The following is a 26,671-nucleotide window of genomic DNA, read 5'->3' on the forward strand; positions in this document are numbered from 1 at the left end:
ACGACTCTGCTGTCACTGGTGCGTGCAGCCCCTCGGAGCAGTGCCCCTGTGCTGGGTGCTCCAGGCTCACCCCTTGATGCCTCAGTCACCTGTGGACTCCAGTTGAACAGTCTCGGGCAGTGAGTGCTCCCCGAGCCCTTGCCGAGTCTAGGTGCTGAAGGTCACGAGGAGCAATAAGCCTGCATCCCATGATGCTTAGAGTCTAGAGCAGGGGTCAGCAAACGTTTTCTGTAAAGGGCCAGATAGTAAATATTTTAGGCTGTGTGGGCTGTCAGGTTTCTGGCACAAATTCTCGCTCTGCTGCCGTCACACAGAAGCAGCCCTATGCAATGCAGAAATGAATGGGTATGGCTGTGTTTCAATAAAACTTTATTTATGGACACTGAAATTTGAATTTCATGTAATTTTTACATCATTAAATATCTTCTTTAGGTTTTCTTCAGCCATTAAAAAATGTAAAATCTGTGCTTAGCTTCCAAGGTTAAACAAAAATAGGCAGGGGGCTATATTTAGCTCACAGGCCACAGTTTGCCAACCCCAGACCCTAGGAGAGTATAAAAGACACACATGAAAGAGGGAGAGGTGAGGATTTAACAGTAGACTGTGGTGTTTGGCTCAGGTGCTGAGTCAGGGAATCCAAAGAAGGAGGGATACCTCAGGTCAAGGTGGGTATGGCCCACCTGATGCCAGGCTGGTGTCTAGGGTGGCACCTTCTTCTCTGTAGGCCCCAAACTCCATCTTTTTCCTGTCAGGGACTTCAGTGGACACGGGGCAGGTCTAGAGATGGGACTTCAGGTCAACCAGTCTGAGGGCATGGCCTTGGACAGACCAGAAATGCTGTCCCAGCAGAGAGGGGACCGTGAGCCACGATGTGGCACAGAAGATAACCTTGAGGGATGGTGCCCAGGCAGTGATGGCCAGTGACATGGGCCTCCACTGGCCGGCGAGGGAGCCCTGTGAGCGGGGCTCTTCTCCTCAGCCTGGGCCAGTTGGCACTTAAGGCCCCTTCTCTGGGTTCCTCCACCGCAGAAATCCTTCGAGGCCGTGGCGAAGCAGACAGAGAGGCAGAGCTCAGATCTCTTCGGCTATTTCCAGGAGGCTGTGCAGCTGTGGGAGGTACATCGGAGCATGCTGTCGAAGCGGGAGCTGGAGCTCGAGAAGAGGATGGAGCAGCAGCGGCAGAAGCACAGCCACGAGAGCCAGGTGTGGGCCCGGCATCCAGGTAGCCCCCACAAGGCATGCGCGAAGGGCCACACCCAGGCTGTCAGCTGCCCAGTGGCTCTGCTTGGTGGCCCGTGAACTCAGCCAGCGTTCAGATGCAAAACAAAGAAGTTCAATCCATACTTCACACCATATTTTATGTATTTTATTTTTATAGAAAAATTAACCCCAAATGTATCTTAGACTCAAATGTAAAAGCTCAAGCTATAAAACTTGAGCAGATAGGAAACTGAGGCTCACCTTGGTCATGGGGCTGCATGGGAGCAGAAGAATCCTACCAGAGTCAGGTCCAGGTTGTGCGATGGGTGCCGGATCCAGACATGTCTGTGAGGGGGTCTGTCTGAGAGACAGACTGGGGGGCATGGAGCATCTACCTCTGGCAGTCATCCTGTCCCCACAGGACATGAGCTGGCCCCCACCCACCTGCCTTCACACAGTCTAGGGGTGGAGGGGTGCACTCAGCATCTGACGTCAAGCACAACAGGTGAGAGGAGAGCAAGGAGTGGGTGCCTCCGGAAGGTGTAGCGGGGTCTGCCTGGGCGGGCTGGGGGTGAGGGACATGTCCCTGAGGAGTCCCATCTAGGCGGGGTCTCCAGGGATATAAAGTAGACAGAGAAGAACATTCCAGGCAGGGAAAAGAGCCCAAAGGCCCAGAGCAGTGAGAGTAAGGGTGGTGGTACATTTGGTGCCCCTTTTGTAGAATAGAGCCTGCCCGGGGCACCTGGACCTCAGCTCCAGGGGCAGGGTCTCTGCGTGTCACGTACACTCGTCGAGCTCTGGTAACTCACATCTGCTTCCTTCTGTTTGGGGTGTGGCTGCCAGGCCCAGGAGGCTCACCTTGGTAAGCTCTTGGACCAACTGAGGCAGCAAAGCTGTGAGAATACCCTGAAGTTACACCTGGAAAAGGCCAAAGATTTTCTGAAGAATATGAAATGCAGGTAGGCAGACCAGACGCCAGAAGGGGATAGCCTGGAATTCATATTCAAGATCAGAGGGTGCCTGCCTAGGAGCCCAACCCAATGATGTCTCCAACTTCAGAGACCATTGTGGTTCTTTGCAGCTCTACCCTCAGCCAACACAAAAGGTTTCAGGGAGAACTTTGATCAGAAAAGTTTATGGAGGGAGGTTTCTAGGCCATGTAGTTTAAAGGTCAAGAGCATGGACCCTCCCCCCACCTTCTTAAATTTTAAAACATACATGCTTTGTTAAAGAAAAAAAAGTTAACAAATACAAACACATAGGAAATTCTCCTAATTTCTGCCCAACTCATCCTTTTTGTGAACATAGACATTTATAAATGTGGATATATATATACACATACAGTGTTTTTAAAATAAGAATTGTTCTATAACTGCAGATATATTTTCATTTTTAAATGACCATCCATTCATTAATATGGATGCTTCATAATGATTTAACCATCCTCCAGTTGATTAGCTTTTTAAGACTGGTGCCAATCTCTCAATATTAAAAACAGTTCCCTGTAAACTATCTTGTACCTTTGTGCCTTTGTACAACTAATTCTGTAAGGACTATTCACAGAAATGGAACTGCACTGCCAATTGACTGCAGTACTTAGATTCAGAAGTACGTTTTAAAGCAAATAAGTAACCCCCTGAACCTTGGTCTTCTTACCTAGGGAACAGATAAAAGTCTGGGCCTTGGGGTTTTGGAGTGCTTGATGGGATGATATAGGTAAAGTTCAAGGACAGGGTTAGTACAGTAGACAGGAAGTGGGAACCCATGTTACAGCATGAAGAGAACTCTCTCGCATGTGTTTCCTAAATGTTCTACAAAGAGTATGTATTCTTTGTATGATCAGAAAAATAGCAAAACAAACCAAAGACTTATTGTAAAAGGAAACCTACGCAGTAGCTCTGCGCAGGACTAAACGCCAGATACAAGCCCACCTCCATGTGGTCCCAGGCATGGCTCTTGGCTGGGGTCTCTCACACCCAGCTGACCCCCCTTAGACAGTGGTCTCACCTCCCTGCCTCCCAGGTATGAGAGTTTTCATGTCCTCCTGACAAAGGAAGTGATGGAGTACCCAGCGATCATACTGAAGGAACTCAACTCCTACAGCTCCACCCTCAGCCGACACTTCTGTGTTCGTGAAATCTTTGAACAGGTATGGAAAGGGTTACAAAAAATCCCAGCTGCTCACCAAGGAGCAATGGGGAGAGGATGACTTCTAGGTCTTATTTGCCTCAATTTTGATTGCCTCTCTGGACTGTGGGGAGTTAGAATCTATGTCAGGACATCAAGGAGTGAGAAGCTAAAAGCGTCTCCTAAAGAGACCATCTCTTCTCATATTAAAAGAGGTTGAAAGGCTCAGAATCCAGGCCTCAGGCTTGAATGGAATTACAATTAAAAGGCTAATTTATGTGACTCTTTGAGTTCCATTCACCCAACTCACCACTGCTGCATAACCCTCCTAAAATACAGCTCTGATGTACCCACTCTCCTGCTCAAAAGGCCCTCACCAGCTCTGCAGCCCCTACCAAACCCAGCCCACAGTCCCTAGATGACCTCAGAGGCCCCCCGCATCTGGTTCCCGCCCTGACTCTCCCTGCTTCAGCAAACTCCTCACTCTTCCTGCATCTGCCACTGCCCCCTGCCCTTCCTCACCCTGCTCCTCTGCTGGGATCCTTCTGTTTCCACACACCCCAAACCCACCCATACTTCCAGCCACTGCCAGTGACAAGATCCCACCCACTCACTCTGACCCTCATCTCCCCTTCCTCACCCCGTCACCTCTCCTTTCCCTGAACGTGCTTGTACGTTGGTCGCTGTCAAATGCAGGAGTTCAGGGCATCCTACTGGAAGGGGTTTTCTGAGGGGCAGGTGTGCCCTCCCTAACTTTCGTCCAGCTTTGACTGCCCTCAGCAGTGCCCTGCACATAATTCAGACACACTGAGTGCTCCCTGGTAAATGCACGAATGCCCGGAGTGTCCTGGTCTGACTCTCCCAGAGTTGGCTCTTTCCCACACACGCACCCAGAGTCCTGCACGGCCAGGGCTGAAGATACTTGTGGCTGACACTGAACTTGGTGCGGGTTTCCTATAGGTGTGGGGTTCCTGACTCCTCAGAGAATCCCTCCCCTCAGCAGGGATCCCTGTCCCAATTGCTCGTAAATGCTTCATGGGGCACCTGGCTTGAGGCAGAACTCAAGCTGTCAGTGGGGAAGCTCACTACCTTTGAGATCCATCTGGTTGCCTGGGTTAAAGTGTAGGTGCTACTGTGGTCTCTGTGTCACAGGGAGGACACTGAGCCCATAGGGTTTAAGGGGCTTGCCCAAGGTCACCCAGCTTGTGAGGAGCTGGAATTCAGATCCACACTTATCCATGACACACTATATCCACAACTTCACCCACAGCCTGTGAGAGAGGGAATTTGTAGTGTTGACAAGGGGGCTCCCAGATCTTGTAAATCATGTTCATTCTGTATGTTTGCATCCAGCACTGGGTGCAGCAGATTCCTGCCCCTTTGTTTGCATCCCTCCATTTTTACTTTCTTGCTTTTTGCTCCAGATCACTACTAAAAATGTGTCAGAATATTTTATTCTGTGATTGCCATTGTGTGATGAAAGCTTTGCTAGCCTGCTTGGGATTAAGGAAAACTGACTGGGAACACCCTGATTACCCCTGTGAAATAAGTGGTCAAGGCCTGCATCAGCTGTAGAAGGGGAGGGGAGGGGCCTTTTCCTTAAAAGAAAAGATACACCCTCAGAAGTGGCACTCTGCTCATTCAGTGTCCGTGTTTTTGCCTTGTAGAACTTGGAGGGTGAAGTCATTTTCCGACTGAGGGCACCAGGTAACACTTTTACAATTCAAGTCTGAGTCTCCCCGACTCCACGCTTGTATATCTGGGGGCTGGGGAGTCCCAATCAGGCTGCATTGGTAACCTGTCTCTTCCTGGGCTTTGGGCTTGGTCATCAACAGAACCACATGGAAAGCAATTCCAGGAGAGAATGAGAAAACTGAGGGGAAAACAAAGGCCTAAAGCAGACACGAGCAAAGGTGAGGAAAGCTTAAGTAGGGGAACGAGTTCCCCCAGGCCAGTGGAAGACATAGAAGAAGAAGAAGATCAAGAAATCGAGTCCCCCACCACTCAAGAGGTGGTAGTAAGGCCACAGGAAAAGTCTGTACTGAGTGAAGAGATGGATGAGTCCAGAGAGGACCCTATTCCGGGATTAGAAGAAATGCAGGTTGAAAGAGACAGCTCCTTAAAATCACCCCTGAACCAGGCAAACATGATGGTTCATGAAGAAGAAGAGGAGGAAAAAAAGGAAAAGGTGGAGGAGGAAAGGGAGGAAGAGGAGGAAGAGCGTGAGAGGTCATCTATGGATGAGGTAGGCCAGCAGCAGATTCACTCTTGGGTATGGAAGGTGTGCTGTGTTCACTCTGTGTGTCCCTAAGACAAGCTGGGGTCCCCTGTGGCGCAGTCTCCACTGGGATACATATAGAGAATAACAAATGTATACACACCTTTTATTTTTGTCAGCAGGGATCCAATTCTTATCTCACAGCAATGCTTTTTTTTTTTTTTTTTTTTTTTTTTTTTGCGGTATGCGGGCCTCTCACTGTTGTGACCTCTCCCGTTGCGGAGCACAGGCTCCGGACGCGCAGGCTCAGTGGCCATGGCTCACGAGCCCAGCTGCTCCATGGCACGCGGGATCTTCCCGGACCGGGGCACGAACCCGTGTCCCCTGCATCGGCAGGCGGACTCTCAACCACTGCGCCACCAGGGAAGCCCAGCAATGCTTTTTAAAATTCACCTTCCTCTCCTCACATCCCATCTTGCAACCTACTCTGAAGTCACCCCTCGACTTTCCTCATCCCTCCCTGGTCCTCCCTCTTTCCCAGCTCCTCTTTATTGTGTAGACCAACTTAGCTCCTCCATTCCTTCTCTCTTCCCATTCTCTGCTTATGCAAGAAAAAAGATCCATATCCAAGTTGGCAGATAGCTCCCCTTAGAGTGCAGGGAAGTAACTCTCATATTAATAAATCTTGTCCTCAAAACACATTCAAACTCACAGAACAGTAATTTGAATTCCATAATCATGAAATTGCAAAAGACTCTTTTCCTATATTGCTGTGGAAGAATTGGCATATGAGACCTCTTTTTGAACAGGGACCCCAAACTCAAATGTCCACAGGCATGTAATAGAAAAGAGTGGACCCCAAGTGTAAAATAGTGACACATGAGAGAGACTACTGTCTTAGTCCTTTCAGGCTGCGCTAACAGAACACCACAGACTGGGTGGCTTATAAACAGCAGATAATTATTTCTCACAGTTCTGGAGGCTGGGAATTCAAGATCCAGGCGCTGGCAGCTTCAGTGTCTGGTGAGGGCCTACTTCTTGGTTCACAAACAGCTGCCTTCTTTCTGTGTCCTTGCATGGTGGAAGGGCCAAGAGCTCTCTGAGATCTCTTTTATAAGGGCACTAACCCCATTCATGAGGGACGGCTCTGCCTACGTGACCTAATAACCTCCCAATGCCCACCTACAATCACCAACACACTGGGGATATGAATTTTGGAGGGACGTCAACGTTCAGTCGATGGCAGCCATGCAGCCATTATTCAGTTCCAGCCAACAATGCCCTGTGGGAATGTAGTCTCAGAATTGCCAGATTTTCTGGTTTTAAAAAGAAATCAGAAATCCAGATTTTTAGGTGGAATTTCCCAATTTTAAAAGGCACTGTATGGGTAAAAAGCAATTATAGGCAAGATTTGTCCCACAGGTTTACAACCTCTGATGTCAAGGAACCTGTGGTAGGGATCACCAAGTCTGTTTGATGATGGCAAGTCTAAAAGTCTTGTTTTCTGCTTAGGTCAGAGCCCAGGAAGAGAGTCTGGGAGCGGTCTCCCACGAGGAAATGGAGTCCTTCACAACGTCCAGTGGAAACACTTACTTTGTCTTCCTGCCCCTGGAAAAAGAAGAGAGTAGCAAGAGGCCCCATTCCAACCTTTCTGCCATTCTCTTCAGTGACACTTCCAGTGCCAGTGTCCTAGAACAAGTGATCATTCTATCCAGACTAGTTTTAGAAATTAAGAAACAGTGAGTAAAGAACCCTTTTATTCTCATTCTCCTTGAGTTTTATTAACAAGGTGAAATAGTATAATGGAAGATTGGACTAGTTTCGATGGAATAGAAAACAAGTAGGTAACTGAGGGTAGAGATGAGAAACACAACACAAAGTAGCAGATGTCCAGGGATTTTTCGCAGTCACAGATATCCTCTGTGAGAGTGAGCCCTCTGCCTGTCCCAGGATGACTTGCTGGCCTGGGCCTTGTATCAATACATAAGAAACAGGGTTTTCCCTGAAGGTGTTTCTGGGTTCTAGATCCTGGCATGCCTGTTAATATTAGAGTTCCTTTTCTTTTCTTTTTTAGGAAAATTATATAGATATAGACCATAGTTATGAGTATATCAGTATGGTATTTTGCTCTGGTTATGGGACACATTTAATGTAGAAAATTGAAAAAAGTACAATGAAGAATATAGAATAATTTTACCACTGAACATTTACCGCCCCTAACTCCCAAATTTCTTTCTGATCCTTTATGTTTGAATTTGGAACAAATGTGAAAATTTGCATTTGGCTCTTGGATAGCATTTGCATTGCCCTCCTGATACTATAGTGTCATAGCTAGGACTAACCAGCTAGAGATCACCTGGTTAGTCTACCTCCCATGTTTACACATGGACAGGAGACCAGAGGCAGGGAGTAGAAGGAGTGAAGTCAGGCCTTTGGACTCTATTCTCCTTCACCTCAGCAGCATCTCACCTTGAAAATGTCTTCTGACTTGAACCTCATCCTCCTCCTTCCTCTGTCACAGGCCATTGTCTGCCCTCTCCATAGACCAGGGAATGAAGAAAAGCAAGGACCACCATCAGAGCTACTATTTATTGAGAAAGTTTAATACTCTCAATAACTAAGAGAGGGGTACTGTAATTAGCTCATTTCACAGGTGATTCTAGAAACTGAAGCTCAGAATTAATAACTTGGACAAGATCTCTGAGATAGGAAGTAGTTAAATCCAGGATATGAACCTAGACCCTGTAATTCCAGAGTCTTGAACCAAACACTATGCCATCTGGCCTTGGGACCAACCAAAAAAATAGTTCTGTGTTCAACGGATTGGATTTGAATGTTGAAGCATAGCATACATACCGAAAAGTATGGAAATTATGAGCATATAGCTCAATTAATTACCCAAAGGGAACACACCCAGTAATCAGTACTCGCGGGAAAGACAGCACTACCAACCCCCTTCATGTACCCATCTCACGTCACTGCCCTCCCTTACCCAAGGATAACAAATATTCTAACTTCTGAATTAGTTTTGCTTGTTTTTGAACTTATTTAAATGGAATCCCATAGAATGTATTCTTTTATGTCCGGCTTCTTTTGGTGAACATGTGTATACATTTCTGTTAGCTATATAACTAAGAGTGGAATTGTTGGGAAATTGACTTATATGTGTGTCCATCTATCTTTTGGTCCATCTGTCTCAGAGGAGATACAACCAAAAGATACTGCCAAAGAGGTTTCAAAAGTGGTTTTGTTTTAACAGTTTACAGCAGTGTATGAGAGTTCCAGTTGCTCCACATCCTCACTTGGTTTTGTCAGTAGTTTTTATTTTAGCCATTCTGGTGTATGTGTAGTGGTCTTTCATTGTGGTTTTAATTAGCATTTTCCTGATGAGTAACAATGCCATGTACCTTGTCATATACTTATTGGCCATTTAGTAATCTTTCTGTGAAATGCCTAGCCACATTTTTTGCCCATTTTTTTTCTGGTGGATTGCCTATCTTATTTCTTATTAATTTATGTGAGTTATCTATCTCAGATATGAGTTTTTTGTTAGTTAAATACATGGCAAATGTTCATTCCCTCTCTGTGCTTGCCTTTTTTACTCTCTTAAAGGTATCTTTTGATGAACAGAAATCCTTTTAATAAGGCCCTAGTCATCAGTTTTTTTCACTAGGTTTAGGGTAACTTCTGTCTTATCTAAGATATCTTTGCTTGCCCCAAGGTCATGAAAATATTCTCCTGTGTTATCTACCATAAATGTTATAGTTTTAAAATTTCGTAGTTAGATGTACAATTCAACTGGAATTGATTTTTGTTTATGTATGAGGTAGAAGTCAGATTCATTTCTTTCCCATATGGATAACCAGTTGACCCCAGACCATTTGAGAAGACTCTCCTCTCTCCACTGCTCTGCCAGGTCTCGCATCACCACCTCCCCCTGATTGATTACTGTAGCTTTATATTAAGTCTTATTATCTGGTGGTGTGAGTCCTCCAACCTTGACATCCTCCAAGATTGTTTTGACTCTCCTTGGCCGTTTGTATTTCTATATAAGTTTGAAATCAGCTCATCAGTTTCCAAAAGAAGACATTTGCCGAGCTTTTAATTGTTATTGTATTGGATATGTAGATACATTTGGAGAGAACCAACATCTTAACAATATATAGCCAAGAAAATCACTCTACATTTTAACAGGATGAAATAATAAACTGGGAAGAATATTTGCAACTCACATCTCAGTTAAAGGACCTCATGTTCCCAATACATAAAGAGATCCTAGAAATTAATAAGAAAAAAGGCAACTACACACTAGAATGATGGACAAAAGATATTAATGGATAGTGCACAGAAAAAGAAATTTAATAGTCTTAAACACATGAAAATATGCTCAATCTCAGTCATAGTATGACAAAATTGTCAAATTCAAGAGTTTGACAATACATTCTGAAGCTATGGATAAATAGGAACTTTTATTCATCGTTGATGGGAGTTCAAGTTGTCTTGCAACAGAAGCCGTTTGGCTGTATCTGCCAGATCCACAAACGTATTTCAGGCTTTGATTCAATAGTTCCCTTTCAGGGAATTTATCCTATAGAAATTGTTCTACACTTGACATATGTACGAGGTTATTCATTGCAGTCTTCTTTGTAAGAACAAATGGTTGGAAACCACCCAATGTCCTTCAGCAGGGGGTCTGGCTAAATGAATGATGGTCCACCCAAACAAAGAGATACAGTGTAGTGGGAAATAAAATAAGGAAGAAGGAGTAGAAGGGGAAGCACTTTAAGCATCAGTGTGGAAAGATATCTCCCTGCTCACAATTGCTGACCCTCGCTGGTCTCTCCCTTAGTCTTCGAGCTGGCTTTTTTGAGCACTTAGAGAAGTGGTTTGACCAATGTGCCCTCAATGCCCGGGTCATCGTGGCCACCAAGATTGATGAGCTGGATTCAGAACTGGAGCTCCGTCTGCACCTGCACCAGCCAAGAGCCCAGTTCATTGAAAAGGACATCCACAACGTCAGGGCAGGTACTGCAGACCCCCGGTGTCTGTGCCATTGCAACCCCACATTCATTAGCAGCTTGTACCATGCAATGCTTAGCATGTTGTCATCACACGTTGGAAGATGTGCGTGAGGGTTCGTACCTCCCAGGTTGGCAGAGAAGGTTGTACTCAGAATCCTCATTTAAGGTTTTTTTAAAGAAAGTGTTAGATGCTGAAATGAAGAGTATTGTCCTATTTTAGCTTTGTGGATCCCAGATATGCTCACACACCTGTCAGACACACACCTGCATGGCAGATGCCCTAGAGGCAAGCCTGTAGTTCAGGAATCAGAGCTAACAGGCTCAACCTGCCTAGCTGTGGGATTCTGGACAGGTTACCTGACCTCTCTGATCCCTTCCTAACCTGCAGAGGGCATGCTGTTGATGGTAATTAACTCTCCTTGAAATGGTACAGTGAGGAATCATGAGCATCTGGCATAAGCCAGAACCTCCAAAAATGGTAGCCATTATTTTCAGCTTACAATTTTTAACACTTAAAAAGACATGCCATTCCTCTCTAAGGCAGAGGGCTCCATTAATTGGAGGGAGGGCACTTTTATTTGGATCCTTCAACGGCTCCTGTCAGGTTTTTACTCGAGTCACACTTTAAGCTCCATTATTGACCCTGAAAGCGTCCAGAGAGCCTCCACCTGACCCCACCCAACCTCCTATTGCCTGGAGCAGCGAAAGAGTGTGGACTCCAGAGGCCCAATGCTTGTGGCCTTGGGAGACCAGCTTGACTTTTGGAACCTCGTTGTCCTCATATGGGAAATGTGTGCATTAATTAATAAATATAAACAAAGATGCTCCCTGAAGGCTGGTTTCCTGCCCCTTCCCTGACTCCTGGCCCAGTGCATAATGTGAAAAACGAGGCTGGAGAAACAAAGCCCCAGAATCCCACCGTTTGTTTTTGGCGGAGCTGAGACCATAGCACTTCCTCCACTCCAGGCAGTAGGAGGTGAGATGAGGTGAGCTGGGACTCTCTGCTAACTCTAAAGGCCTATGATGGAGCTCTTGAAGTCCATTGTAACTGAGGCTCAATGGAAATGAGAAGCCACTGATACAAAGGGACACATGCCAACTGCCCAGCTTTGTGCTGGCTATTTTCTCCCAGGCCTTCGCATCAAGATCCCTGCCCTCCCCAACACCCATCCCACCTGCTCCTGGGGTGGGAGGTGCTCTCCGTCTCCCAGGCTTTGTTCCCTTCTGCTGCAGGCAGGGTATCTTCACCGCAGGCACCTCCCTGATCACAGCTGGCCAGATCCTCCTCTCCAGTTAAAGACCCAGGGCTGTCTCATATTGGCCTCCCTGAGCTCTGTGTCCATTCCCAGGCCAGGCCCCGGGGAGGGCAGTGGGGACAGGATAAGGGACCTTGGCCTGTAAGGTCCCTGTTCTGTAGCTGGCCCGGGAGAGGCACATCGCTGTCCAGGAAAGCACTGTCCTGAGCTGGCTTGAGATCCTGGAGGGCCTCATCTCCCCTTGTCCTTTTCCAGCCGAACTCTTGCTTCACCAAGAGCAGCTGGACAGCCACTGTGCAGGGGTGATGGAGACGCTGAGGAAGGAGAGGATGATGTTCTGCCAGTTCCAAGAGGAGCAGAACATGAGGAGAAAAGACTTCTGGCGCAAGATTCACGACCTGGAGCACATCATCTTGAGCACCACCAAGAGCCAGAAGTAAGGGCACTGGGGGTCTCAGCTGTAGCCTTGTGGCCCTAGAATCCCAGCCAGGTGGCTGTTCTCAAAGGAGTGGTTCCCCACCCTCTGTGGATAATAGAAGGGTCAGGGTTTCCAGAAGGGTTTTCACCTCTTCGCAAGGGTGCAACTGTGTAAAGCATCTGGCCGGGGGCTGGGCATTGGGGGTGGGGGAGCAGCCAAAGAGAGAAAAGGGTGCCCGCGGTCAGAGTGCAGGGGTGCAGATGATGTGTCCTGGAACGTCCATGGTGGGAAAGACCGCTCCTATCAGGGGAAGTCCGGAAGAGCTTCCTGCAGGAGGCCCTCGGGCCTGGGATGGAGAAAGGTGGGGAGGGGGCAGGTTCTCCCGTTGGAGAGGAGCACTGGCCCAGCTCGAGGTGGGGATGCCCTGCTCTCAGGGCAGAGTGAGGGGTCCCGAGAGGCCCCCCAGGGGTTTGAGGTGAGGCACCTGTGTGCCCAGGGAGGCCTCCATCAGGTCACCGGTGAGGAGCCCTTGAAGGTGTCTGTACCGTGGTCAGGTGCGCCAGAGGGAGCTGGTTAGGGTAGACTTGGGTGTACAGGGGAAACCTGCAGCCCGCGCTTCCAGGAAGTCCCGGGCTCCGGAGCTACGTCTGTGGGAGTGAGTTAGAGAGAGCGGGTGGGGGAAGGAGGGGACGGAGTCAGTAGGACCTGGGGATTCTCTTAGCAATCTGGTGGCAGGGGCCGGACAGAGGAGAGGGCTGCCCTCTGGTCCAGCTCACTGAGAGCCCCACACGCACTGGCATCGTGAATTTCCTTCTAAGGACTCTTTTTCTACCCAGAGAAGACAGGCAGTGGTTCTGGTGACCCCACAGCTGGGCATGGCATGTGGAGCTCAAGCCACCTCCCAGGCTGCCCGCCTGTGCCCAGGTCACCACCCTGCCCTCCCGTGTCCCCCAGGCTGGTCACTGTCAGAAGCACTCTGCACCAGGAGCTGCTCAGCTATGTCAACATCGTCCAGGTGACCCTGCGCAGCTTCCGCCGGTACCTGGAGGAGAGCCTGGGCAAGCTTCGCCACACCAACGTTGAGTTTGTCAGGCACTGCAGGTGAGACCCAGCATCTGGGGCCTCTGTGGACCACTGGGCTTTCTCTATTGAGAGGTGGTCTTGTTTGCCCCTCCATTTTTTAATAGGGATAAAATATCTGTAACATAAAATGATCCATTTTAACCATTTTAGGTGTCCAGTTCACTGGCATTAAGTACATCCACACCGTTGTGCAACCATCACCACCATCCATCTCCAGAACATTTTCATCCTCACAAATTGAATCTCTAAACACTAACTTAAACACAAACTGCCCATTTTGCCCTCCCCCAGCCCCTGGGAACCACCATTCTATTTTCGGTCTCTATGAATTTGACTATTCTAGGGACCTTGTAGAAGTGAAATCACACCAGATTTGTTCTCTTGTGCGTCTGTTTTTTCACTTAGTATAATGTCTTCAGTGCTCATCCATGTCACAGCATCTGTCAGAATTTCATTCCTTCTTAAGGCTCAGTAATATTCCATTGTGTGGATGTACCACATTTTGTTTATCCATTCATCTCTTGATGGACATTTGGGTTGTTGCCCTGCTTCTGTCCTTGAGCTACCTGCATTTGTTTTTCCATGATCTTGTACTTTTAATCTAAAGCCTGGTCAACCACAGTATTTGGACTGCGTGGAAAGGTTCAGGTCTGATCAGTGGATTTATTTCTCCCCAATTATTTTCAGATTGTTCTCAGAGGGAGGCAACTTTTCTTCTGAAGAAATTGACTCACTGTGTCGTCGACTGGAGAAGGAAGCTGCCCGGATAGAGTCTGTTGAAAATTTAATCATGATCAACATGGAGAAGATGGAGAGTGAGTACCTGGACCAGGTGAGCGGGCCCCACCACGACCTCCAGCCAGGCTCCCGTGATACCCGCTTACAAGGTGGTTACCTTGCTCACTGCCTGATAGGCTGGTCAAGCCCCCTTTCCAACCATTAACTGAGCCTGTCCCCCTCTGCTTCTAAAGTCCAAAAGTTCCAAATTAAGCTCCATTCCTTTACTTTTTCTCTTTCTTTAAGGCTAATGATGTCATCAACAAGTTTGAAAGTAAATTCCATAACCTGTCTGTGGACCTTATTTTCATAGAGAAAATCCAGCGGTTGCTGACAAATCTGCAGGTGAACATCAAGTGCGAGGTAGGACAGATTCATTCTTCATCTGCCCCATGGGACTTGATGTTTATCACACACACCTGCATGTCAGGCACTGTCCCAGGTGCTGGGGATACTGGTGTGGTCTCTGCCCCATGGGACTTGCACTCCAGCCCAGAAGTCAGAGATTAAATTGTAATAGTTTCTAACATCCACTGAGTTATTATGCACCATGCAGCCTGCCAGTGGGCTTATTTTGATTAACTGTGTGAGTCCGCACAAGAGCTGTGTGAGGCAAGTACTGTTCTTATCCCCATTTTAGAGATAAAGAAACTGAGGCAGAGAGTCATTAAGTGACTTAGGGCAAGAACACAGAGTTCTTAAATGGTGGAGCCAAAATGTGAACCCAGGTCTGACTGACACCAGAAATTCAGGCCTTAACCATGCCAGGCCATCTGGGCTACAGAGGCCATGAGGGCTGTGTGAGGTGTGTGGGGAGGTAGAGGAGAGGATTTCATCTGGACTAGGAAAGTGGTGTTTCCCAAGGCTTGATGGCGAAGGAAGAGCCAGCCAGGCAGGAGGGTGGGGGGCAGTGTCCTGGAGAGATCGTGAAAAAAATCCTGGGGAGCTGGAGCCAAGGGGAGAGAGAGTTCGAGCAAGAAAAAGTGGGGAGCAGTGAGGCTGGAGTGGGGGCCGGGTCAGCAGGGCCGTGTGAGCTGGGCTCCTGGTGTTGGAGTGAGGGTCAGGGCAGTGGGGACAAGGGAAGGGTGCTATTTATTACAATTTTTTAAGCTGTATTATCTTGAAAAGTTTCTTCAAAAACATCACTTTGGGGCTTCCCTGGTGGCGCAGTGGTTGAGAGTTCGTCTGCCGATGCAGGGGACACGGGTTCGTGCCCCAGTCTGGGAAGATCCCACGTGCTGTGGAGCGGCTGGGTCCGTGAGCCATGGCCGCTGAGCCTGCGCGTCCGGAGCCTGTGCTCCGCAACAGGGGAGGCCACAACAGTGAGAGGCCCACGTACCGCAAAAAAGAAACCCAAAAAAACCCCCATCACTTTGATGGTTTCTCTCTCCTGAATGTGTTGCCATATTTACTTAACCATTCCTTTTTGGAGGAACATCTGGTGGGTTTCACTTATAATATACACAATGGTGTGTTAGACATGCTTGCACTGGAAACTCTGATGGTGTCCATAGGGTGCCTCTCAGAGCTGGAATTACTGGGTTAGAGCATGAATGTTTTAAGGCTCTTTGTACTTTCCAGGTGGCTTGTACAGACATCCCCTCACCAATAGGGCACGAGAGTGTCCTCCTAACGCCCTCAACCAGTACTGCAGGTCACTAGTTTTATTTTTAAAACTTACTATTTGACAGTAAAAAAAAAGTCCTTTAAATTTGCATTGATCGAGTTCCTGATACGACTGTGCATTTTTCCCCCTGATTTCATTTTTTCGATACTTAATCCACCTCTCAGATAATGATTTGCCGAACATTTTCTTGATCAAAATAAGTATTCTAGAAACAAATCTCAGAACCTCTGGTTTTTCTAGGTGGCAAAATCCAATTTGCAAACAGATGGATTAAATTCTTCTCTGGAACAGCTTCAAAGCAAGGTACAAATGTGCCGAAGCTCAAGGAGAGATGAAAAAGTAAGTGCTCAGTGGATACTAAGCTATGAATAGTAAAGATGCATCAGGCCAGAATCATAAACTGGAAATAAACTTACATCTGTAAGATTTCTCCACCACCAGCGGGGCCTCTGAGCCTTCCTACTTAACTCCTGTTTTATTCAATGGAATTAAGGACGAGAAGAGAAACCAGCCATTGCCCCCGGCCTCTAGCTCCTCCCAGGCAGGCATCTCGAGGCCAGTGAGCACAGGGGCTTGAGTCTGGCCTCCCTCCCTCTCTGATGTCACCAGGCCTCCCTCCCTGTAATTGGAACGCAGCCCTGGATGAATAACAGAGGCAGGACTCTGCCCTCTGAACACCCACCTTTTGTTTGATTTTACTTTTGTTTTGACCATTGCACGTAAATTGGTTACTTCCATTTTCTGTGTATAAGCTGTGAAAAGTCCAAATTGGAGCAAAGTCTGGGAGAAGCGAGGTTCCAGGTGCCTGCCAGGCCCTGACCAGCATAGCGGGTCTCTGCGTGTTTACGTTGTTGACTTGCTTGTTTTTCTGCCTCTAGTGCATGTCTCTGTCCCTTGTGCCACCTGCACCCTGGCCACTCCAAGTAATCTTTTCTCCACAGTTCAGCCAGGCACTCGAGAACCAGATGTCCTGGCCAGGGGTTCTGTCTTCCATTTCAGTGACTAAGTTGAGGTTTTATTGTTATTAGCACTGAGAGGACATTTATTTTTCTATCTTTACTGCTTTTTCTTGCATAGTTACGTGTGCTTGGTGAAAAAAGTTTGAACATCCACAAAGCACAGAGTGGAGGTCCCGTGTAACCTCTTGTGTTTTCGTGCAGATGTTTCTACACATACACGGGGGAGCAGGGGAAAACCAGCTTAATCTGCTGTGACCGCTTCAGCAGGCCCTTTAGGGACAACTCTCTCTCTTCAGAGCAGAAGCATTTGCTCTCCCACATTTCCTCACTTCCTATCTGATGTGTCAGGGCACTGGGCAGGGTACCAGGGGGCTTGCACAGACCCTGGCATGGGATGGGGAGCATGAGCTTGAGCGGGCGGGTGGTCCTGTGTTGGCAGAGGACACTTGTTGGACACTCCTGCCGGGTGGTGATCAGGAGGCGGAAGCAATGCATCAGATGCTCGGTGAAGGCGCTGGGGACCAGGGAAGGGTGTGGCCAGGGCCGTGTGCTCAGTGCCACGTTAAAGAAGACCTTCTGGCTGCTGGGTGCAGAAAGGCAGGGAGGCAGGTAGGAATGAGGCAGAGTGCCAAGACCAAATAGTATCACCACTCGAGACTCCAGCAGGGACATGTTCCAATCCCGGGGTTGAGCGGCGGGGGAATGGGTGGGATTCAGGGTGCATTGGAAATGAAGGGAATGGGAAGAGGTCAAGGCGCCACCTGGCCTGGGTCATCCATTAGGTCAGTGAGCCATTCAGGGAGCAATGTGTGGGGACCACTGAGCGCTGTGCGGGCTGCTTGGGGAAGGTGAACATCCTCACGGGTGCTTCCCTGCCCCCTGCAAGGTATGGTCTGTGGGATTGTTGCTCTAAGGGGTCATGTATTTGACGTATTTGATCTGATAGCCAGATCACCCTCCAGAAAGGCTGTGGCCATTTCACGCCTACCCACCCTCACCATCTTGGGCCAAATATTTCCTTCTACACGTAGAGCATTAGAACTAGAAGAGATCCTAAGGAACATTCTGTGTCCCCATCACACTGATGGGGAGACTAAGTAGAGCAAGCTTAAATCATTTGCCCAGAACAAACCCATAGAACCAGGAATAGAACTCCCGATGCCCCATCAGGGAAGGATTCACTGCTGCAGTGGAGCCACCTGAGAGAGCCAGCCCAGGGCTCCCCACTCCCACAGGGCCCTCCCTGCAAGTGAGGGGCCTCCATGGAGCCAAGAGGTGTCCTTGCCAGCCAGCCGGTTCCTGCAGTTCACATGGAGTCAGCCTGCCTGCCCGCAGCCTGCTTCCTGTGGCTTTTTCCCTCCATGTTCACACTAGAGAGTGACCACAGAAGACCTCCTTGGCCTTGTTCGAACTTGGAAAGAAAAACTGAGCCAGAGGATTCAGTATCTCAACTGCAAGCTGGACATGGTATCCGTGACTCAAGCGGTCTTTACCGTAAGGAACGGGATGGGGCGGCCGTGGGGAAGAGCAGCTGAGCTGTTTGGTCTGGGCTCCCAGGAAACCCACAGGGCTCAGTAGAGCCCAAGGCAAGAAGATCTCCCAGGCCACTGCTGGACGTCAGGCCTGCTGGGATGCCTTGGAAAGGCCACAGGCTGTGGAGTCAGATCTGGGTTCAAATCCCAGATGGGTCACTTCCCTGCACTGGTCTCTTAGGAGACCCCTCACCTCCTGGCAGCACCTCCTCCTGCCATCAGGGTCCACCAGCTCTCAGGGCAGCCTCACCTCTCAGCCTCTTCCTTCCCACCCGCTGCCATGAGCAGCCATCAGCTTCTCCCCACCCCACCCCCATGGCCTTGTCCAACCCCCCGTCTCTTGCCCGCCTGGCTGCCCTTATCCTCTCACTTCCCCCCATGATCCATTTCCAGAGCTGCAGCCAGACCTCATGTTGGACAAAGCCAGTCTGCCCGTGTCACTCTCCTGCCCTTGGGATAAAATCCAGACCTTTTACCTAGACCTGCGCAGCAACCTCCTCCAAGGTCTGCCCTCCATGGGCACTTCATTTCTCTGGCCCCCCCTAAGAGAGCTCTTCCCCCAGGCTTTCTCTCACCCCCTGGTTTCATTGGCATGTCCCAGTTCCCCATGAGCCCACAGACCATGCAGTGAGGTCTCCCTTTTAGGAGCCGTCTCCCCTAGACGGTGTGCCCCAAGAGGGCAGAACCCGTCACCCTCACCCCACCCTCTCTCACCAAGCTTTAAACACCAGAGGTGCTCAACCAGCTGCCAGAAGGGCTGTGACAGAGCCAATGGTAGCATAAGCGGACACCCCTCAAGTTCTGCTCTGGCCACCCTCAGGCCCTGCCTCACACTGACACGCTCGAACCAGCCCTTCCTTCTTTGGGGAGGCTCTTCCCGCCGTGCCACTAGCGCTAAGCCTCCATCACACCATCAGTACTGCGCCCCGCAGGGTGAAACTTAGGAGTCCAGCTGGAGTCCTTCCCTTACAGTGCTTACAGCCTAGCGCTGAGCCAAGATGCAGGATAAAATAGGGGACAGTTCAACTAAGCACTCGTGGTGGGCCACCACTCCCACCCTTTCTCTAAGGTCCAACTCGAGGTGGAGGTGGCCACTCACTCATCCATGCACTCATTCACTCACTTGTCCGTTGGTCAGAAACACTGCCTGGGCACATCTACGGGTGGCCTTACAGGTCCGTGACCCTCAGCCTCAGGGAAGACGCTGGAACTTCCCCTTCATAACACTGGCCCCATTTTAGACCATTGTGGTCAAATAAACGTCTTGTCTCCCTGAACAGACTGTAAGCTGCATGAGGGTAAGGGTCACATGTGGCCTCTTCATCCTGTGTCCCATACCCAGGCAGAGGCTTGCAGAAAGCAGGCACTCAAGAAACATTTTTGAAGCATGCATGTGTGAATGAATGAATGAATAGTCCTCTAAGGTAGATATGATCACTGCTACTTCACGGAAGGGAAAAGGGAGGCTCAAAGAGGTCAGGCAGCTGGCCTCCAGCCACAAGCACCTGGGCAAGGTGGTGCTGGGACGGGAACCCAGCCTGCCTGCCTGCCTGCCTGCCACCCACACAGTCGGGCCCTGATCTTTGGCCTGCAGGACAACATCTTGACCGACCTGAAGGTAGAGAGTGACATCCTGGTGTCTTCAAAAGCCCATAAAGAAGAGGCCAAGGTAGACGTGGTCACCCCCAAGTCCTTCAGCCAGCCAAGCCGCATGGGGAAGTCCCTGATTGAAGACACAGCTGTGGAGGTGGTCAGGAAGATCCTTCAGTGAGTGGCCTGGGTGTACACAGTGGGGCCCTGAGCCTTCGGGAGCCAGCCCCCATGTGAGCCCACCCTTGACAGCCGTGACCTTGTGCGGGGGCTTCTCCTCTCAAAGCCTCAGCTTCCTCCTCTGAAGTGGGGCTCACGATTGGGCAGACTCACGTGGCATCGTGGGCTAACTGGGATGGTGCCCAGTGCCTGGCCTGAGCCGTGCTCATGGTCACTGGGGAAAAGCTCACATCCTTTCCTTTGGTTTCAGATTTCCTGACTCAAAATGTCCAACCCAGCAGCGTGACAAAGAGCGGTCCCAAACAGGTAGAGGCAAACAGGTCTCAGGGCACCGGTGGTGGGGCAGCTGGTGGCGCCACCCGGCCCCCCCTCACCTTGGATCCTCTGTTCTTGTCCTGGGTGCTCGTCACCCAAAGGCTTGAAGCGACTCCGGAACCGGGCAGAGCACCCTGTGAAGAAGGGCTTGTCCACTGCCGGTGCCACCGTGGCAGCGAGGTAGAAAGGCTAGGCTGCCTGCGATCTCCCCTCCGCAGACCCCACCCCGCCACCATTTACCAGACCATGTCCTCAGAGTGCACCTTCTGTGCTCACAGCCCTGACACGCCAAGGGACCCCATGAGGGGCCAGCTCTGACACCGGCTTTAGACTGGTCTGTGCTCACCCCTGCCCAGTGGCTTGGCTCTCATGGCCTCCCACCCTGGGAACCTGTCTGGGAGTTGGGTGGTTTTCCACGGTATTGTTTGGCTTCCTGGATTGCCACTAGAAATAGCAATCTGTCCTACTGCAAGTCTGACTTCTGCAAGCTGGCTTCTTGAGTTTTTTATTGTAGCTAAGGGGTTGGTGTCCTAGGCCGGTTGTTGCAGCTTATGGGCCAGAGTTCTCTATTTATATATGGTTCAGCTGTTGTCCATTTGCATATTCAGTCTCTCAGTGGTTACCAATGAAGTACATGTTGCTAGGGCTGCCAGATAAAAATTCAGGATGCCCAGTTCAATTTGAATTTCAGATGAACAACACATAATATTTTTAATATTATATATGTGTGTCCCAAATATCGCATGGGATGTTCACTAAAAATTTCTCATTGCTTATATGAAATTTGAGTTCTTTTTAAAAATTTATTGTTATATAGTTGATTTACAGTGTTGTATTAAGAAATTCAAGTTTAACTTGTATTTTTATTTGAAAATTTGGCAACCCTACATGTGGCTCAACCTATTTTTCTTTGGGTCCTCACCACAGAAAAGGATACAGATTTCTGGGCTCGAGCACCTCTGTCCCTTAACCACTCTTGGCAGCCTTGTGTGAGTTTTAGTGGTCAGGGCTTCAGCCCCGTGATAAGGCTGTCTCCAGGGCTGCCAATGGGGAGGGAGCACCTCGAAGCGCGGGGCCGCACAGGCAGGCCAGGGTGGGGCTCACGCGGGCTCAGATCTGCCTGTGTTTATCTCCAGCCTCCAGAGCACTGCCCCACCTTTGCCCCACAGCATCACACAGTATGCCAAGCCCAACAGACGAGATAGAAAGTACCGGGTGCTCGGAGACAAGCCACCTCCTCCGGCAGAGTAAGTGTCAATGCCATGTCCTTTAACTCCATTTTAACCTGTCATCTTTGTCAGGGGGAAGCTAAATCTAACTCAGCTAAGGGAAATAGGAAGTAGGGGGCAGAGCAGGAGAGGTTGGCATGGGGATGGGTAAGGGTCAAGGTTGGTTTGTCTCAGCCTAACTCACCTAAATTTATTGAGAGATATTTCCACCAAATTTAGACGTTCACCAAGAAGACATTCTTTTTTCCTTTGAACAATAAGTTCATTTCTATTCAGTCACCTTTTGTTCCTTAAGGGCCAGCTGAACCGTCTACTGAGACTTGGTAGTAGGGCAGCCAGTCAAGGGGCTTTATAGACCTTGGGCCTGAAGCACCCAGAGTGGCCCACTCGGGAGTAGCTCCTGGCATTCCAGTTGCCCATCACCCCACTCCAGCTGGCAAGGCTTCTTTGGATCCTGGAGGAAAAGCCAGCTACAGAACAGCCTCGAGTCCCAGCAGGGACCTAGAGAGTCAGGTTTCAGCTCTCAGTGGAGCGTTGTAGCCAGATATTGAAAGAGACTAGAAGAACAGAGATTTGGTAAGAACTGACAAAACGTACATGACAGCAAGATCCATGCCAGTTTCCAGGGAGGTCACAAAACCTCAAAGCCAATGAATAGGGATAGAATCTACTAATCACGAGAGAGTGCTATAGTTTCCCACTGAAACATAAAATTTATGTCGCCCTTTTTTTTTCCGCTGCGGAGCACAGGCTCCGGACGCGCAGGCCCAGCAGCCATGGCTCACAGGCCCAGCCGCTCCGCAGCATGTGGGATCCTCCTGGTCCGGGTCACGAACCCCTGTCCCCTGCACTGGCAGGCGGACTCTCAACCACTGCGCCACCAGGGAAGCCCCCTTCTTTTTGATTCTTGTTTACAAAACAAGTCTGGTCTCATTAGCTTTGGCCTGTAATTATTTACATAAATGCAGCAAGCGTGGTGACTGACCACCTAAACGTTTTACGTTTACATTGCTGGAACTTTTCAAAAAGAATCTCAGATTAGACTCTTAAAAGCCTCTTGAAGCCAAAAAGGTGAGTCAGATTTCACCTGCAGTACCTATAGATTTGGGTGAAAGCCTCTCTTCTTGAGGTCCCCACAGTACCTTAAGGTTTTCCTTACTCACCTGTGAGGCTGGGAACTTCATAAGCCAGGTGCCAGGTGGGTTTTCCCAAGAGGGCTCTGAAGCATTGTCTCCATGAAGTCAACCTTAGTTTCTTGAAACTGTTTGGTCATATCTGATCCTATGCATCATTGTCCATATGACATTTCAGTCAAAGCCTTGGTTATACATCAATGTTTCCAATTACATCCTGTTACAAGGAGGACAGCTTTTTGTTGAATTCACAGAAATAATTATATTGCCATAAAATAAGTATACTTAACAAGAGTTTCCGAATTCTAGAGTGCATATGAGCAGGTGAAACATCCAGCCTGTTTCAAATTAGCCCTTTTTCCTCTTTAGCCTCAGGCAGTTGCTTTCAGGAGCTCCTCTGTCCCTTGAGAGCCCTGATGGGGACAGGACGCCTGAATTTAGTTCAAGCGACTGCAGGGGGTTGAGGGCTGGAGTGGGAAAGGAGAGGTCTGGCAGGGTGGACAGACGGACAGAGGAGGTAGGGCTATGAAGGGGTCATATCAAAGGAAACCAGGGAACGGAAGGGAAGGTGGAAGGTGGCAAAAGGAGGAAGAAGGAGCATAGGCGTTGGGGGGGAGAGAGGTCTTAGAGGGGGTCTCCCCTCCAGTTTGGGGAGACCTTGTTTCCCCAAGAAGCCAATGTCGTTCCAAATTATCCTTAGTAAAATCACGCCAGGGTCATGAATCACACAGTGGAAAAGTATTTGGGAAAGTATAGTGAAAGCGTGCAGAGGAGCCTAACGTTGGCTCAAGGGGAGAGTTTTTGTCAAGGTCAACAGACAGCAAATTACTTTTCCAGAAAGCAGTCAGGAAAGGTATAGTGAAGGCCATAAGTTTATGCCTTTTGTGCATGTCCATGGGTCCCTCTACCAAGGAAACCATCTATCAAGAAGAAAACACTCGCATGATATACCATGCAATACTTTTTATCCCACTTAAAAATGGAAAAAAACCCTAAAGGTCCAAAAATAGGGGATTGTAAACCATGGTGCATACATACTCGATGGTGTCACACAGCCATTTAAAATGATATCATAATGTAGGGGGAACACTTTTAAGTGTGCAGAATGTAAAATGCACATGAACCTAGTTCCAAACCAATTTAAAAATCAGCAGAAGGGGGCTTCCCTGGTGGCGCAGTGGTTGAGAGTCCACCTGCCAATGCAGGGGACACGGGTTCGTGCCCCGGTCCGGGAAGATCCCACATGCCGTGGAGTGGCTAGGCCCGTGAGCCATGGCTGCTGAGCCTGCACGGCCGGAGCCTGTGCTCCGCAGCGGGAGAGGCCACAACAGTGAGAGGCCCACATACCGCAACAAAAAAAAAAAAAAAAAAAAAAATCAGCAGAAGGAAATACAGTAAAATGTTAGCATTTATTTTTTCTTCTTGCTTTTCAGTTTATTTCTAATTTTCTTTAATTATGATGAATTTTTAAATGAAAGATCACATGACTTATATACATGTATTTTAGAAAATGCCAAAACTGATGTGTGTGTAAAGCAGTCACTGCATCACTTTATAGAAATTGTGAAAAAATAGTTGTCCTATAGGTCCATGCAGTTCTAACACATCTGTCCCTTATTTCAGTCTTACTGTTGAGACAGTTGACCTAACCGACAGGAATATTCACTGGATCTGTGCAGGTTTGTTCAGTAAAGACCCTGTGTGCGCACAGTCAACCCAAAGGCCAGGGGTACCAGAAAGAGGATGTTTGGTCCTACAGGCAGTCTTGCTCATTCGACTAATATTTATAAGAAATCATTCTTTCTTCCCTCAACCAAGACTGAGGCACTGCTAGGTGCAGGCACTGCGATGGGACAGGGGATTCCATGGTGAACAAAAACAGATGCACAGTGTGTGTCCTGGTGGACTTTACCAGGTGCTGGGAGAGATGGGGCTAATGACCAGTCACGCAGATCAGTCCCCAGTCCCCCTGTGGGGAGTGCTGTAAAGCTGAGGGCCACGAAGAGCATTGGAACAAGGCAGGCAGGAATAACCACTGAGCCAGGATCTAAGGAAGAGCAGGAACAAACGTGACCAAGAGGAAAGTTAGTGTTCCCTGGAGAGGAATCAGTGTGAGCAATGGCCCTGGGGCAGGAATGAGTAATTACAAGAAGTGATGAGGACAAAAGAGAACAGAGACACTTGGAAGTTGCCAGGCTCAGCTTGTCACATGCAAGAGGCATTAAACTAGATGAACAGAAATATTAGGTGGGGACGTGCTTGGGCATCCTGAGCTGTCCAACTCCAGTTCTGGCCGGGTTGCTGAGTACTCAGAATGTTCAGTCCCTTTGGTTTTGTCCACACCATTTAGTGTGATTAGACAAGGCCTCTCAGGGATCTGTCTCCTGTGTGTTGCAGGGATTTTAAAGGCATCATCCTGAGCCTCCTGTGGCAGAGCAACGAGCACCTGCTGACCGTGGTGGAGGTGAGGGCTCTACCTGCCCCTCTGCCATCCGCTGGTCACACGTCCCCAGTGGGCTCTGCCTCCTGCCTTCTGCTGATAATGGCCTTTGGGTGAAACTGAACAAAGGGGACTGCAGCCCGCATGACCACGTGACCCAGCTTCTGTCACCTTATGTGCTGTCTTTCATCCTAGAAATTAAAGCTCATCCATTCATTTACCCATTTATTCAGCCACCAACCATTTCTTGACTACTGTGTATCAGATACCGGGTGTGCCAAGAGGAACAAGCCCCGTCTCTGTCCCTGAGAGGCCAGCACCCAGCAGAGGATGACAGACACGGTGGCACCACAGAGGGATGGGTGGGGCCATGGGAGCAGGGGGCCTCTAGTAGGAGCGACCCAGGGCCCTGGTCCAGTGCACCCCACACAGGGGTGTCTCTGTGCTTCCTGTCTGCCTCCCCCTGGGCTGTGAATCTTTAGAGAAGAGCTCTGGGTCATCCGTATTAGTGGCCCAGCTTGGCGCTTCAGAGAAAGCTCTCGGCCTGGTGGGTGGAAGACCCATTTTAGTCTTGAAGGATACATAGAATTATACCATTGGCTCGCTCATGCCTCACACAGCCCTGGGATACTGACAGTGGTGACAAGGACAGACAGGGAGGAGGAGCAACCCTGGCAGAGAGGACAGCAGTAGAGAAGGCCAGGGGGTGAGGAGAGCACGATGGAGGATGCCAAGATGCTGGGCCAGAGCCCCCTTGGGAGGGCCCTGGCACCCACATTTTCAACCCTTTCCTGCAGGAGTTTTACTGCAAAAAGAAGCACTCAGTCACCAGGCCCGACTGCATGTACGAAACCTTTGACCAGTGCGCAGAGAACATCTGCAGGAAGATCCTGGGGTACCACAGCCAGGCTGATAAGTACCACAACTCCTGCCTCATAGGTGGGTGTGGCCAGCAGATGGGCTTCAGGCCGGTGGGGTGGGGGGCACAGAGCCTCTCACGGCCTGAATGATGCCTTCCTGACCTGGAGGTCACTGGGGAGGCAAAGGAGCCTCCCTGTGAAAAGCTGACATCTTAGAATTAGGTAAAAATCTTGATCAGATTTAACTGGGGAGAAACAACAATGCCAAAACAAATTCACTTTTCTCGAGAAATATGGTGATTTGTATCACTAAAAATGTTTCACTCATTGAATAGATATTTTTTACAGCTTTATTGAAATATTCACTTAATGAATTTAATTTTAATACATTTAATTTTATTTAATTTTAATATATTAAAATACATTGAATTGTACACTTTACACCCATTCAGTGGCTTTTAACATAGTCATAGAGTTGTGCAACCATCACCACTGTGAATTTTAGAACCCACTGTCCCTCCATCATGTCCCCAGCCATAAACAACCGCTAATCTACTCTCTGTCTCTATAGATTTTCCTATCTGGGCTTTCACATGAATGGGGTCATGCAGTATTGTTTATTCATTCGGTGATGGACATTTGGTTGTTTCCACCTTTTGGCAATTATGGATGATGCTGCTGCAGACGTTCACGTGCATATTGTGTG

At 48.9% G+C, this 26,671-nt stretch overlaps 1 protein-coding gene across 1 annotated transcript in view; it reads left to right on the top strand.

Annotated features, from left to right (window-relative positions):
• CCDC180 (coiled-coil domain containing 180) overlaps positions 1-26,671 on the top strand; it is a 56,091-nt gene that overhangs the window by 19,098 nt on the left and 10,322 nt on the right. The window contains exons 14-32 of the mRNA XM_082638122.1: positions 1,030-1,203; positions 2,044-2,159; positions 3,223-3,349; positions 4,995-5,034; positions 5,163-5,572; positions 7,058-7,284; positions 10,395-10,570; positions 12,078-12,258; positions 13,195-13,341; positions 14,011-14,155; positions 14,347-14,463; positions 15,968-16,066; positions 18,061-18,180; positions 19,813-19,985; positions 20,239-20,294; positions 20,405-20,483; positions 21,473-21,550; positions 25,063-25,129; positions 25,903-26,044. Of these exons, the coding sequence (XP_082494248.1) occupies positions 1,030-1,203; positions 2,044-2,159; positions 3,223-3,349; positions 4,995-5,034; positions 5,163-5,572; positions 7,058-7,284; positions 10,395-10,570; positions 12,078-12,258; positions 13,195-13,341; positions 14,011-14,155; positions 14,347-14,463; positions 15,968-16,066; positions 18,061-18,180; positions 19,813-19,985; positions 20,239-20,294; positions 20,405-20,483; positions 21,473-21,550; positions 25,063-25,129; positions 25,903-26,044 (2,674 nt within the window). The remainder of the gene's footprint in view (positions 1-1,029; positions 1,204-2,043; positions 2,160-3,222; positions 3,350-4,994; positions 5,035-5,162; positions 5,573-7,057; positions 7,285-10,394; positions 10,571-12,077; positions 12,259-13,194; positions 13,342-14,010; positions 14,156-14,346; positions 14,464-15,967; positions 16,067-18,060; positions 18,181-19,812; positions 19,986-20,238; positions 20,295-20,404; positions 20,484-21,472; positions 21,551-25,062; positions 25,130-25,902; positions 26,045-26,671) is intronic.

The sequence above is a fragment of the Mesoplodon mirus genome (genome assembly GCF_964341445.2).
Source record: "Mesoplodon mirus genome assembly, chromosome: 1".
NCBI classification, from domain to species: domain Eukaryota; kingdom Metazoa; phylum Chordata; class Mammalia; order Artiodactyla; family Ziphiidae; genus Mesoplodon; species Mesoplodon mirus.